General features: G+C 37.3%; 1 protein-coding gene across 1 annotated transcript in view; it reads right to left on the bottom strand.

The window, feature by feature from the left end:
- Positions 1-13,377, bottom strand: part of SCP2 (sterol carrier protein 2) — a 21,551-nt gene continuing 8,174 nt past the window's right edge. Inside the window, exons 7-16 of the mRNA XM_037404549.1 lie at positions 13,265-13,328; positions 12,915-13,001; positions 12,187-12,337; positions 11,137-11,284; positions 9,060-9,167; positions 7,319-7,472; positions 4,273-4,366; positions 3,555-3,684; positions 2,069-2,148; positions 1-907 (exon numbers count right to left, since the gene is read on the bottom strand). Of these exons, the coding sequence (XP_037260446.1) occupies positions 812-907; positions 2,069-2,148; positions 3,555-3,684; positions 4,273-4,366; positions 7,319-7,472; positions 9,060-9,167; positions 11,137-11,284; positions 12,187-12,337; positions 12,915-13,001; positions 13,265-13,328 (1,112 nt within the window). The 3' untranslated portion in view covers positions 1-811. The remainder of the gene's footprint in view (positions 908-2,068; positions 2,149-3,554; positions 3,685-4,272; positions 4,367-7,318; positions 7,473-9,059; positions 9,168-11,136; positions 11,285-12,186; positions 12,338-12,914; positions 13,002-13,264; positions 13,329-13,377) is intronic.

Raw genomic sequence — 13,377 nt, forward strand, 5'->3', positions numbered from 1 at the left:
AACAGGAAAAGTATATTTAATTTTCTATTAAATTTCCAACCAGAATACATTTTCCCAAAACAGAAGTTAAAGCTTTTACATTACTGACAAGAATTTCATAATGATCAACACCAGATTTTCTCAGGAGAAAGCAGGTGAAGTGTTGGTTATACTCCCTCTCTGCTCTCCTGGCAAATCCAATCTTTTTTCAAGGTGAAGTATTATCAGACTCTGTGAATCTCAAAGCAACGTTCTAGTTCTTCCTTACTCCTGGGTATTTTGTTTATTTTTAAATTCCAAAGTAGTAATAAGAAAAGTATTTTATAGCAAATTCCTAAAGCCTATTCTAAAAAAACGTTGTTAGAGATCCCCTTTATAAGACCACTTTAATTTAAGCAGCAGCAAATTTGTTAGAATGGAAGTCTGAAAGTATTTGTATGACCTGATACTACAGCTTTAAAAAAAGCAACTCATTTCATTGATATGTCAAACTGCTTATAACTTTCCTCACTCTCCTTCCAACTAACCTGAACAACAGGGTAAGCAGCCTCATTCAACTCTAAGTTTCTGTTTTAATCAATATGAAAAGTTTTATGAAATTGTCACAAATACCCACCACATACCATTTGTAAGAGTTAGTGCCTCAAGCTTAGCCTAAAAATCTTTCCCATAGAGAAACTGATGGAATTTATTAAGATAATTAAGGTTCCTAACCACAGATTTTAGGTGAGAGGTCCAATCAAACCCAGCCTGTGCCATATTACTGATAATGTCTAGTTTCATTCTACTTTTTTGTCAAGAATATAAGTACTGACTCTTTACTCTAATGAGCTCAAAGTTTAGCTTTGCCTGGCTGAAGCTGTAGATTCTGAAGTTTCATTGCCATGCCCATGTTCCCAGAAATCTTCAATTTGCCTTGAAAGAATGCCTAAAAAAGAAAGATTATATGAAATGCAATACAACATATTAGCCCAAATTCAACAGAAATGTATTTCCTGACATAGAAAGTAGAATAGTGAACTGAAGAAGTTATAAGCTTATTGTATTTTTGTGATATCTAAAGAGAATGAACTTCATATTGCCTGTTTCTTGGATCCATCGTAATGATGGATCTGCATACAAAGCAGGGCAGATTACCCAACATTTTGGTAGTGACAGTTCATAGAATAAAAGTTTACTATTTTAATTGAAGACAGAAAAGCAATAGTGTACAGAAGATGCCAGAACTGATTTCTTACTCGAACCCATCCCAGCCATTACTGGTTCTGTTACTGATGAATTCAGCTTTACAAGTCTAGTTTGTGAAGCAGACATGCTAAAAATTTGGGTTTTTTCCTCCGGACCTTGTAAAAAGATGAACTGCATGCCCTCAAATATCCAAACTGTAGATGTAAAATTGCAATTGCTCCTGAACTTCCTACACGTACGTTACAGTATTTCTATAATGTGTTTTACCTTCAAATTTCTCGTAGACACAGTTTAGGTTGTGAAAATTCTTACTTACCCTGCGATTAACAGACCAAAAACTTAAAAAGAACGTTACCCAGAGCATTTCAAATTTAGAAGTATGGAACAGCAACTGAAAATTAACTTAAACATCCGGTTTACTTATACACTATGGCTACTTTTGACATTCAGAGGAATAAAAAACTCAAACATAGTCATTCAGTGGATGCTTGCCACTGTTTCTATTTTTCAGCATCAAGATTACTCCTTACGCTAATGCCAGCTGTGTGTGTAAAGCCTGCCAAACAAAGGGCCAACATTCCCCCTTTTCTTAAGTTATGCTGCAAACAGTAGTTTCCCCCTCTTCTCTGCAAACCAAGCACTATTATATCCCCTTCTGGACTACCTACAGGATTGTCTGAGAGAATATGTACCTGTTCATACTCACACGTACCTCATCATACTCTTAAGAGTAGATATTGTCTGTCTTGATTAATCTTAGTTTAGCCAATTTGTTCAGAGAAAGTAATTTTTCAGATCAGCCATGGCAGTTTTGGAGGAGGGGTTTTATTTAAATGATTTCAACTTAAACACACTCACAACAAAAACGTCAGTCCTCTTATCTCATCTTAGCTATACTTACTGTCTGAGGATTCATTTTGCCAGTCATAAGCGCTAACAGATCAGCGTCAGCCATCGTAATTGTACAATCTGCCTTCTTATCTGTAAGACAGAGTCGACCATGAAGATTCAAACTGAGAGATGAAACAATAACAGAAGCTGCAACTCCATGAAGAATCTGTTGATACTACAGGTTAGCAAAATGGTACCTGAAGTACATACAGCAAGAGATCACCCAATAGCCAAGAGGCATCTGTGCCACCTTGTAGCACAAACTATCCCAACACTGAAGAAAGACGGACCTTTCTGAAAGGTGCTAAATGAATTAATTCCTTCAAGAAATAATAATCTACTTTTAATCAGAGAGAATGTTAATTGCAGCACTGGCAATCGTCTTAAGTTTTATCAAGCTTAAGTTTGCTAGTATTAGGATCGACTCAAATAAATGTGGTTCCCTCTGTGACACTCTGAAGATACTCATCACTGAAATTTCAAGCATTTCCTGCCCTCTCCTTCAACGGGAAAAACATGTGCATTCTAAAAGCACTCAATTGAATTAATTCAAACCCAGAAGTTTTTAGGATCTTCTTACTAGAAGCAAGCTGAAACATTATTTTAATGAACTCTGATAGAAACACCGATATATATACCAAAGGACTAAATACCGCACACATCTTTTCCTACACCCATCTTATTATTAAACTTAACTCTTTGATAAAATGTTGTCCATACAACAGAAAACAGTGTTTTTCTTTTTTGTAATAACTTAGATCAATGAATTACAAATCAAATCCCCTGTCATGATTTTAATTAAAAGCTTTACGATGCAGGTTCGTGGATATATGGGATCCTGCGGACAGACTGCTGCTTTGGCTTTTTATTTACATAGGATGTATAACTTCAGATACAAGGCAGACATCTTCACGGTAAGGGTACAAACCCTTTGTTTCCAATACTTTTATGGGGCTCACCACCAGCACCCAGCCTGCATGTTTTTTACGTCTGCCTTTTTTAAAGTGGAACTTGAAGTTTACACCAGCTGGTACAGTATTGAAATCAGTCAAATTTTATTGCTTAACTAGCTGCAAAGAAGAACTAACCTGACGAGATAGACCAGCTTAACACCCACCACTGCCTCCAACAACACAACTGAAGAAACAGCTACATGTCTGGCCCAAATTTTAAGAGGCGAGAACAACAAAACCCCTGAGGTTTGAAAATCATTATTTATTTATTTTTAATTCTGATTCCTGTAAAAGTCATATGACAGATTTGCCTGGAGCCTCCAAGAAAACACACAATTATCTATACAGAACTAAGAGTAGAAGACATGTAATTCCTGGTCTGAAACATTATGGATTAAGTGTCAGTAGTAAGAAAAGTTTAGAATGATGGTAGCCCTACACCACTTTTAGTCAAGGTCACTACAGCTTAAACAGAATGTGAATTTATATTCTTTGCATTAGTTGTACGCGTTTTCTGCAGTGACAAAACAAAACAGCACTGACCTGAATTAACTGCCACAGAGCCTTTACCATTTTTCACATCTACTACCCAAGTTGCTTCTTTCCCACCAGGACCATCTTTTATTTTGAAGGCAAAGACTCCACCAATTTTCTTGACAAATTGTTCTCCTTCCTGTAATGACCACGTAATGCACAAATTAATCATTTACTTCAAAATAATTTAGGAATAGTTTGAATTAAACAGAAAATAAATTAAAAACCTTTACCCTTTCTACTAACATAGAAATATCTATTTCCCTCTACAAGGCTTCACTTAAACCATTAAAAAACCCCAAATAAAAAACCCCACGAACACAAACTATGACTATTTATATTAAAATCTATCAACTAAGAAAAATGACCACTGTCCTAACAGCCTTGGCTTGATGTAATATGACAAAAAGAATTTTCTTCTTCTAATCACATTTACCAAGCAACAAACATCAAACACAAACTTAAAAGTTTCTTGTGTTGCTCAGTGAGCTCCTCACATACAATCTAAGCTTGCCTTTACTGAAATACCCTTATGCAGGTAGGAACTGTCTGGAAAAAAAAAATTAAAATCATGACACAGTACAGAAAGAAAGTGAAATTCAAAGCTGTAACATTTGTTTCAACAAGCAGTACTGAGGAAGTGATTGATGCTACTATATTCCCATTAGGTTTCACACACATTTTGTCCGAAATTAAAATCCTGTTGTAGATAAAAGTAGTCAAATACCTCTTGGAGCTTCTTTTCAATTTCTTTGAAGACCAAATGTGACTTAAATCCATCAACAGCTGCGCTGAGAGGCACAGCCGCAAGACGGCCGGTGCTGAAATGAAAAACCCGTTCATTTACATATCTTTAATCACATTTTCAGTATCTTCAAATTATCATGAATAGGCCTAACACCAGTGAGAACTGCCACACTGAAACACTTTTAGCAGTATAGAGCAGCTTATGATACCAAAGTGAAGCTTACTCTTTGATGGGCTTGGTAACCTGAATGACAATCACTTGAAGTAGCCAGATGTTTTTGCACGTACAGACAGGACACTAATTTTATTATGGAAGTAAATAATTAATCTTGTTAAGATATATCAGCAAACACTTCTGTCACACCTTGTGCGAAGAGATCTCTACATGCACCATCTCAGAGAAATACCACTGGGTTGGGTTTTTTTGGCAAAACAAATCCCCTTTTCACTCCCAATTCATGTGGGTCTCTTAACTGTCACCAGAAGTACTAAGCATTTTTCCTGATTCTCTGGAGCAGTCACCCTGCCTGGCCCAACCACAGTACAAAACCCAGTTCTTAAATTTCTGCAGAGGCACCTGGAGCCAAAGTACGTATAGAGGTGTCCAAAGAAATGGCAATTCAAACAGGAGAAAAAACAAGTTTACCATTATTACTATTGCTTTGCAGCACAGTTCAAAACTATGGTCAGGTTTGATGTTGTTAAAAGTGACAGAATCACTTAAAAAACATTGCTAGAAGTTATTTGTGTGGTACTAACTATCCTATAGATGTATGCTAGAGTAGCAATAGTAGGGACTGTCTCATCTGAAGACGACATATCAATTTTGCTAATAAAGCAACGCTGTACGAACAGGATGTACAATTTTAAGGTGTCAAAAAAACCAGCAGAACTGTTTCAAAGACTAATCCAAGATGGATCAATGTACAATGATGTACATTCTTGGCAGCTATTATTAAAGCCAAAGCCACTTATTACAGGCTAGATCTGAATCCAATAATTAAGTCTACATGTATTGCTGTAGGAAAAATGGTATGAAGTATCTTCATAAACGTGAAATACACCACCTTTCCCTTAATTACACAATACACAACATCAATTACATAAGCAGCGTCTGAACAGATTAGCCACGCTGTTTCATTCCAAAGTCTGATATAAATTAGCGTAACACCTTGTGTCAGGTATCTCCCACTCAAAAAGCCTTTGCGAGAGCTAAAGATTTTTAAGCTTCTCTAATGTAAGACAAAACTAGTATTGCTAAGATTTCTCTATTTTGAGATGTACCTAAGAAAGAAATTAAAAAATTCTCAGTATCAATGAAGGTGAAGTGAGCTGCAGTAAATTAGACTTAATTTCTCCAGAAGTGTTATCTACACATGCAAAAGTTTTTTCTTGACAGGAAGACACTACTTCTAGCAGAACCTCAAGGTTAAGGGTATAAAAATAGCAAGAGATTCCCTGTTCCATAAAATTACAGTGTTTTGAGAGACAAAGCTCAGAGCAATGGAAAACAGTATATTCCCTATAACAGTCTTTTTGCCTCTAATTTAAAAACTGTGTACCAACACCAACTGCCAAGTTTTGGGAGCATGTTTGAAGAGAATCCATGAGAAAACCCGATTTTTCTTGTATCACACATTTTCTCATATGGTCTAGCCTCATACACATTACAGAAGTGTTAACAGTTATCACTTCTGACACCATACTTCAAAAAGTTACTCCTGCAGCCCTTCAAATTTCAATTGCTTCTCTCATTACTTCTTCTACAGATTATACTGTCACCTCCCTGGAATTGTACAAGTCTAGCTACATCAGATATCAGGAATATTAGCCAGGAGAGGAACATTTCTTTCTGGAGGTCCAATACATGATAAATTTTACTGTTCACAGGTTTTTAGAGCAAATAGAAAGTACTGGCATCGAACTTTAAAACCAAAACCATAATACCCACAAAGAGTAGCTCAATCTTTCTAATCAAAGTTGAGAATGAAAACATAAAGGCAACTGTGTATTAAAGGTCTCTCCTGAAATTCTGGTATATTTATAAATTGTAAGTGTTTTCTCTCAGTTTCCATCCTTAGCATAGAACAGTAGCAGATTCTGAGACACCTTCGTAGCACTGTTCTCTCCGAAAATACGCTACAATTGCGAGCGCAAATTCTTTAGCCAGGACTGGACCAGTAACATGCCTGAATGCTAATGACTACTTGGAATACCACATGTAACAGGCAGCTGAAAGCACTTCTTCATGAAACCAAACTAGTAACAATGTTAGCAGTGAAAGCAGTAGGCATCTCTGTTCCCATGAGTGTCTTGCTTTTTTGGCAAGACCCTATTTTCAATTAGTTCCTTTTAGCATGGCCTGTTTTATTCTTGTGGTTTTTTGTTTTGTTGGCTATTTTTGTACAAACATTAGACTTTTCCTTACAGGAAACCATGCAAACTACTTTTATGGGCCAGTTCGCTCTTTTCAATAATTTACAACTCACAGTGCATACTGTTTATCAGAAATAAGGTGCCATGTAAGTTACAATCTCTGTATACACCTGCAGGGCTATAAGTACACAACAGTTGCAACTACTGAGCAAGCTTTAGTTTTACAGTGAAATTTCTTCTTTACACAGAGGAAAATTATAATTCTAAAAATAGAAATTTTGAAACACAAAGATATGGGAGCACAGTCAACACAAAGTGAGCTTAGTTTACACCACCACTGAACCACAGCAAACATTTCCAATGACAGTATAACCAAGCACCATACACGGATACTGAACACACACTTTCATTCAGCAGGGCATTTTCTTGCACTACATTTATAGAGTTAAGAGCCTGAAAGGTGACTATTTATTACTGTAAGGTCTTCCAGTACTGGCAGTACTATTCTCCTCCTCAGGAAGTCAGGTACAGGCAGAGGGCAGACCCTCAGCTGCCTCACCACTGCTTCTCCCAGGGCCTTACGCAGCGGAACAGGACCCTCCCGCCTGGCTCAAGCGCTGCGGGCAGGCACAGCGCCGCGGGGCTCTCACCTGGCGGCTCCGGGGAAGCCCATGCCGTACAGGGTCACCACCACGGCCCCGCCGATGCCCAGGTTATGCTGCAGCGCGACCTTTGCCCCGGGGACCTGTCTCCTCCCGGCCAGGCCGCGCAGCTGCCAGCAGAGTTCGGCGCACTGCGCCAGGCCTGAGAAATCGAGCACAGAGCTTAGCTGGGTGAACGAAGCAAGGCACGTACCACAGGTGTATTCCATCAGCTTCCTGCCCTAACAAGATATTAAGCGAACACATGCAACAGGATTTGAGAAAAGTTAATTCTTGACAGCTCAGATCCTAGAAATATATTTTCTCAGGAGGCCCAGAATGAAGAAGAGTCCCTTTCTGTCCCAGCTGTGATTTTCAGGTGCCATTTCCCCTGGTCTCCCCCATGCCATCTGTGGTCCACTTCCACCTCCACCGCACACGCACTTCTCCCCTCTGTCACGCACAGACCTCCATTCCTTCATCTCCCTTCCCCTAGACAACCCTGTAGGCCCCTGGGCAAGGCAGAAGAGGAACCTGCATTTTATGCGCCAAATTTTACACCTTGCCAACCAAAACGTTACAAAGAGGACGAGTAAGATGTTCTGTAATTGAAGTCATAGATGAGAGTTACCAGGTTTCACTTACGTTCCTCTCAGCCTCAGGGAGAGAACGTGTACCGTAGTACAACCTGCCCTGGAACAGTTTGGAAATTTAAGACGACTTGTATGACCCCTGATTATCATATAGCTAGCCCTCAGACTGTTCTATAGGGAAATTAAGCCAATAGTCCATAGACATTGTCATTTTCTGCATTTTAATGACTCTCCCCCCTATCCATAGCAACAGAGAGAGGCAGGAACTCCAGCAATTGCCTCTACATTTATCACTGTGTAACTGATGAAAATGTAAACACAAACCTAGGAATTTAACACTCTCATCCTGTTAGGTACTCACAGCCTCATTTACCTGGAATGTTTTTCTTCTGATACTCCCCCCCGCCCCGCAACTGCAACTTATCTAGCTGTTACAGCTGGTCAGATTAAGGTCTGTTGTTTTACTAGTTTCCTCTTTCTTAGTTTTCTGACAATTTCTCCTTTCCAAACAAGGAAGATGAATTATCTTCACAAATCCAAACACATTTTATCCAAGAGCCATCTCATTTGGAAACAAGTATAGCGGTTTAAAGAAAACAAAAAACAAAACAACAAAAAAAGGAAAACCTATGTTGCTGGGAAACGGTGACTAACTGAGCTTCTGTTGTAAACATCAGATAAATATTTTGACATCCAAGGCTTAACAGAAATAGCTTTTATTACAGCTAACAAGGAACAGTACAGGCTATTCAGATGCAGTAAAAATCTCCAAAATCTGAACTCTGGAGGATGACAACATATGAAAACAGTAATTCCAACTAGACTCAGCAGAAGTTGTACTATTGAGCACTTATTTAGAAAAAAGTTAAGCTGTTTTGCAGGTTGCTTTCTAACAACAACAGGGGGAAAAAAGCACCATAAAATTAAGTAAGTGCAAAAATGATTAAAATCACACTCCAAGCCTTTTGGTTTGAGCAGTCCTACAGTCAACCTGCCCTAATGCTTGCGTTAGAAGTGAGAATCAACTCCAGAGCTTCCTTCTAGTTTTATGAAGCCTTCATGTTTTGTGCAGACAAATAGAAGTGGGAGGTATCTACCTGCTCAAGAGCTGTATCTCCTGTCTAACTGGCATGACAAAATGAAGTTGGTTTGCATACCTGTAGCACCAAGTGGGTGTCCCTTTGAAATCAAGCCACCACTAGGATTAATAACCCATTTTCCTCCATAAGTATTGTCTCCTCTGTCAATCAGGTCACATGCTTTTCCTATAAAACAATATTTATAAAAGAAAAATGTTTAATTTTTAAGTGATTTTTCAATTCTGCTGTCATTACTGGAGATGCTGCATGTCAGTCAAAACCTAGGAAATACTACAGCACAGATTTTACAAAGAGCAGACTGAAATTAGCCCAGCTACATTAATAAGACTTGCTCCTATGACTGGAGAATGTGTAATGTGGAAAAGAATTAGAAAGGGTAATGTTGATGCAAAAGCTTTTTAAAATTAGCTGTTGAACTGTTTTGTTGACGTACAGTAATACAATCAATATAATGAAGCTTTCAATGTTTTATTAATGAAACTGCAGTGATAACTGTGTTTTTTGTAAAAGAGGGGTTAGTCATAATTTATGACCCCCAGGACATGGATGTCCTGGTGAACATCAAGTTGAACATGAACCCTTGCCACAAAGAAGGCTAATGGCACCCTGGGCTCCATGAAGACATTGAGATAGTAAATAAAAGTACTCATAAGACTAATACTTAGAATTGCTTAGCTTTCCAGACTATTAGTTCCCATGCCTTCAGCAGCCAGTTCTCCCTTTTAACCCGTTCCTTATTCCTTTGTTCCTCTACCAGCTTCTTCAGCCTATGTTATTAATGCTGAAGCCTAAAAAATATCTGCCATGTTTCCTGTATTTCTAACTTACTTCTGCCATTAAACAACAATACCAGGTTAGTCCACATCTAAATCCACAACGTGGATTTCACCATTTCACTAATCGCTATGTCTAATTTGTCCACAGTTCCAAGATAAGTTTGACATACTATTAAGGTCAGACTGACTGAAAGGTGGTGACAATTGTACTATTAAATTGCCATACACAAGGCTTATTAGTCAAAAAGGCAATTACCGTCAGGATTTTTCAGTGTCTTTGATTAAAGGAATGAAGTTAAAACTTAATGTACCTATAGTTAAATAATGTCAAACGTACTATTTTTATTGCAGATACCATAAAAACACAGTAAAGACAACAGTAAAAAGCAAGCATTCATAACCAAATATTTGAGACCTACAAACACAAAAAAATCTTCCCGAGTTTCTATGAAATGCTTGTCTCAGTGAGAAAGCTTAGCCTGGACACAATACACCATCTAGTGATAGAATGCAATATTTCCTCAAAATTAGTTAAAAATAAATTAGAGAAAGATTACATCAGGTTATTATTTATGCAAAGCAAAAATACATTTAGAGTTTAAATATACCAAATACTGAAGTAGTAGTTTGATGCATTATTTGCCTGATTTTAAACAAAAACCTCTGCAGTAAAAAGTTTTAGTGGTTTGACTTACATACAGAGAACTGAACCCCACAGCCATTTAACCTGTTGTAAATCCACTCACTTCAATGAAACTGAACTAATCTGGATAGATTGTGCACTGTTACACAGCTGATTTCAGAAGCACGTTCACAACTTGCCAACAACTCTATTTTCAAAGGCAAAGATGTTTCAAGATCTTTAAAAAGTCACATCAAAGATAAGCAACTTGTTAATGTCCTCTATAAGAAATTCTTGTCCAATTTTTATCTTCTTAAAGAGTAATACAAAGATGGAGGGGAATCTTGGGGTAGCAAATATACAGCCCTGGAAGAGGGGCATAACACTGAGAATGATCATGAGAATCCTTAATTTCCTTGCTCTGCTTGCTTACAAGAGCCATCCCTGCACAAGCTAGCTGTCTGATTTCACATAGCTCTCCACCACTTTGTCTTGTATATTTTTTCAGAAATCACAGTAACACGCTCCTTTATTAAACTAATTCTAGAGTTTGCAGGCCTTCCTTATGCTACTACAGTGGTAACTTGCTTTTCCCTCTTATGAGGTTAGCCAATAAGACTTTCAAATATACATCTGTCCAGCAGTCAACTGAAAGTTCTAATTATATGAACAGATAAAAAGATATTTTTAATGCTTTCCATTTCAATAAAACAATAATCTTTATTGATGCTATTACCTTCTGGACAGAGTCCCAGAGCTTCATAGGTAATGAACTCATTAACTGAGAAACAGTCATGAAGTTCAATCACATCAACATCTGCAGGTTTTAGGCCTGCTTTTTCAAAACATTTTTCTGCAGCTTTTTTAGTCATATCATAGCCAACCTGCAACAAGAAGTTGTATGTTAAAATATCATTAAAGAAACATAGCTAGCAATTTCATTTCTACACTTAATTTTAAATGTGCTGTATAGTCCTGTATATATCCTGTAAGTGAAAGTAACCTATACGAGGTGGCATTCTAATTTATTTTAAGGCATCACATACCACAGAGTTTAGTATTCATACAGTATGAACTGTACAGAAACAAATAATACATTCTACGTCTCATTGCTGGCATGTGGATTCTTTTCTGAGGAATTTCCTCTATTTTCTCAACCTTGTTCACAAGTCAAACTGCTCCTTTCCATGACTCACGACCAAAAGCCTTGAAACAAATCCTAAAGCTGTCTTGCTACCTTTTTCTATCTGACTAGAACTGTACTTGAAACCCAAACAGAACATGACTGCAGTAGAAACTACTGGGTATTCAATTGGTTTGACTTACATCCAATTATTTTAGTCAATTTGCAGTGGGATCCAAATTTTGCAGTTCAGGTCTTTTCCTTCATTCTAGTTAAGCACCGTAATCATGACCACACCCAAGAGGTTATTTCAGCTTCAGTATTACACAGACATAAATAAAATTGCTTTAAGTTTCACTAATCTTATAAACAGGAAAATTAAAGAAGTGTTTTTTCTTGCCGTTCAAATTGCTTAAAAAGTAGCCTTTAAATAATTTGGTAAAAACTAGGTTATTAATAACCTGTTTATAAATTTCTTTCCATTATTCCACAACCATACTCTTCATTTACTCCACCTGCCCAAATTAAATTACTTTTGCATGCACCACAAAGTATAACTTGTTTGCTTACTGACATGTCTACAGTATTATTAGGACTTGCAGGTACTAAAAAAAAAAAAAGAAATCCTGAGGAGTATCAGGGAATGCAGAATTGTAAACCTACCATCTTTATACAACTGTTTTCTTCAAATGTGCTTGGATAATCAGTAGCCATCACCTGGGCTAGAATTTCCACAGCTTTGGGCTGCAACTTGTACCTTTTCACAAACTCCTCACTAGCCAAAATTGCAGCTGCAGCACCATTTGATGTTGGACTGATTGAAAGAAAAATAATGTCATCATTCTGAACTAGTAATGTCAATCTTCCATAGAATTATCTTTTAATACAAACCAGAAACCCAAAAGGACAAATAAAAGCCACTTTCTTTGGCTGATGCCACTGAAACTGTAAATTCCAGAGTTTGCTGGACACTTTCAATAATATTTGTAACAGACACTTGAAAAGCATGCTACAAAAATAGAAACGTATCATTAAGGTTTTTCAGTCTGGGGGGTGGGATGGAAGCTTCTACTTAACAACAAGCCCTTCAGGAGTGTCTAAGAAAGGCTGAAGAGAAGAGTTAACACTTAACAGCAACGGATGCACACTGGTAGAAGATGCAGAGTGACATGACAGCCCCACAGTACAAAACATATTTCAGCTTGCTGTATTATACAGTGAACAAATACCTAGATGGCATTTGGTCAAGAAAGATATTTCACGTTTCTTTTCTTTGTAAGAACTTTTACTTAAGTTAATCTGTCAATTTTAATTTAGATGCAAACAGACTTATTTAAATAGATGTCCTACCACATTTGTCTTAACATCAAAATGCTAAGTCCTCTCCTTACCAACACTGTAAGATAGTCAAGTAATCGAAAATTTTGCGAGAATGCAGAACTTCATCTAATGTGTACTCCTGCTGGAACTGGGAATACCTAAGAAAACATATAGATGTCATCTTAGTTTTAGCACAGCCCTTAGCAACAGACATACTAATATCACACTATTAGGCAGCTATATGAGCTGTTTTTACAAAGTATAAGGCACTGGATATAAAATTTATGCTGGGTGTAATTCTCATTCCATAATAAAGAAAGTACTCTGCAAAGTATTTCTAAAACTATTACTCAGTTTTGCATGATTATTTTTTTTTAAACAGCAATATATGTTCAATATAGAGGTAGAGTACATTACTCACGGGTTTTTAGTTGAATGGCTATGATTCTTCCATGCAATTTTTGCAAAGTACTCTGGATTTGTCCCTGGAAGGGGAAAGCAAGTACTTTGTTTACTAAAGAGTGCTAACACAGC

The sequence above is a fragment of the Falco rusticolus genome, chromosome 11 (genome assembly GCF_015220075.1).
Source record: "Falco rusticolus isolate bFalRus1 chromosome 11, bFalRus1.pri, whole genome shotgun sequence".
In the NCBI taxonomy this organism is placed as follows: Eukaryota; Metazoa; Chordata; class Aves; order Falconiformes; family Falconidae; genus Falco; species Falco rusticolus.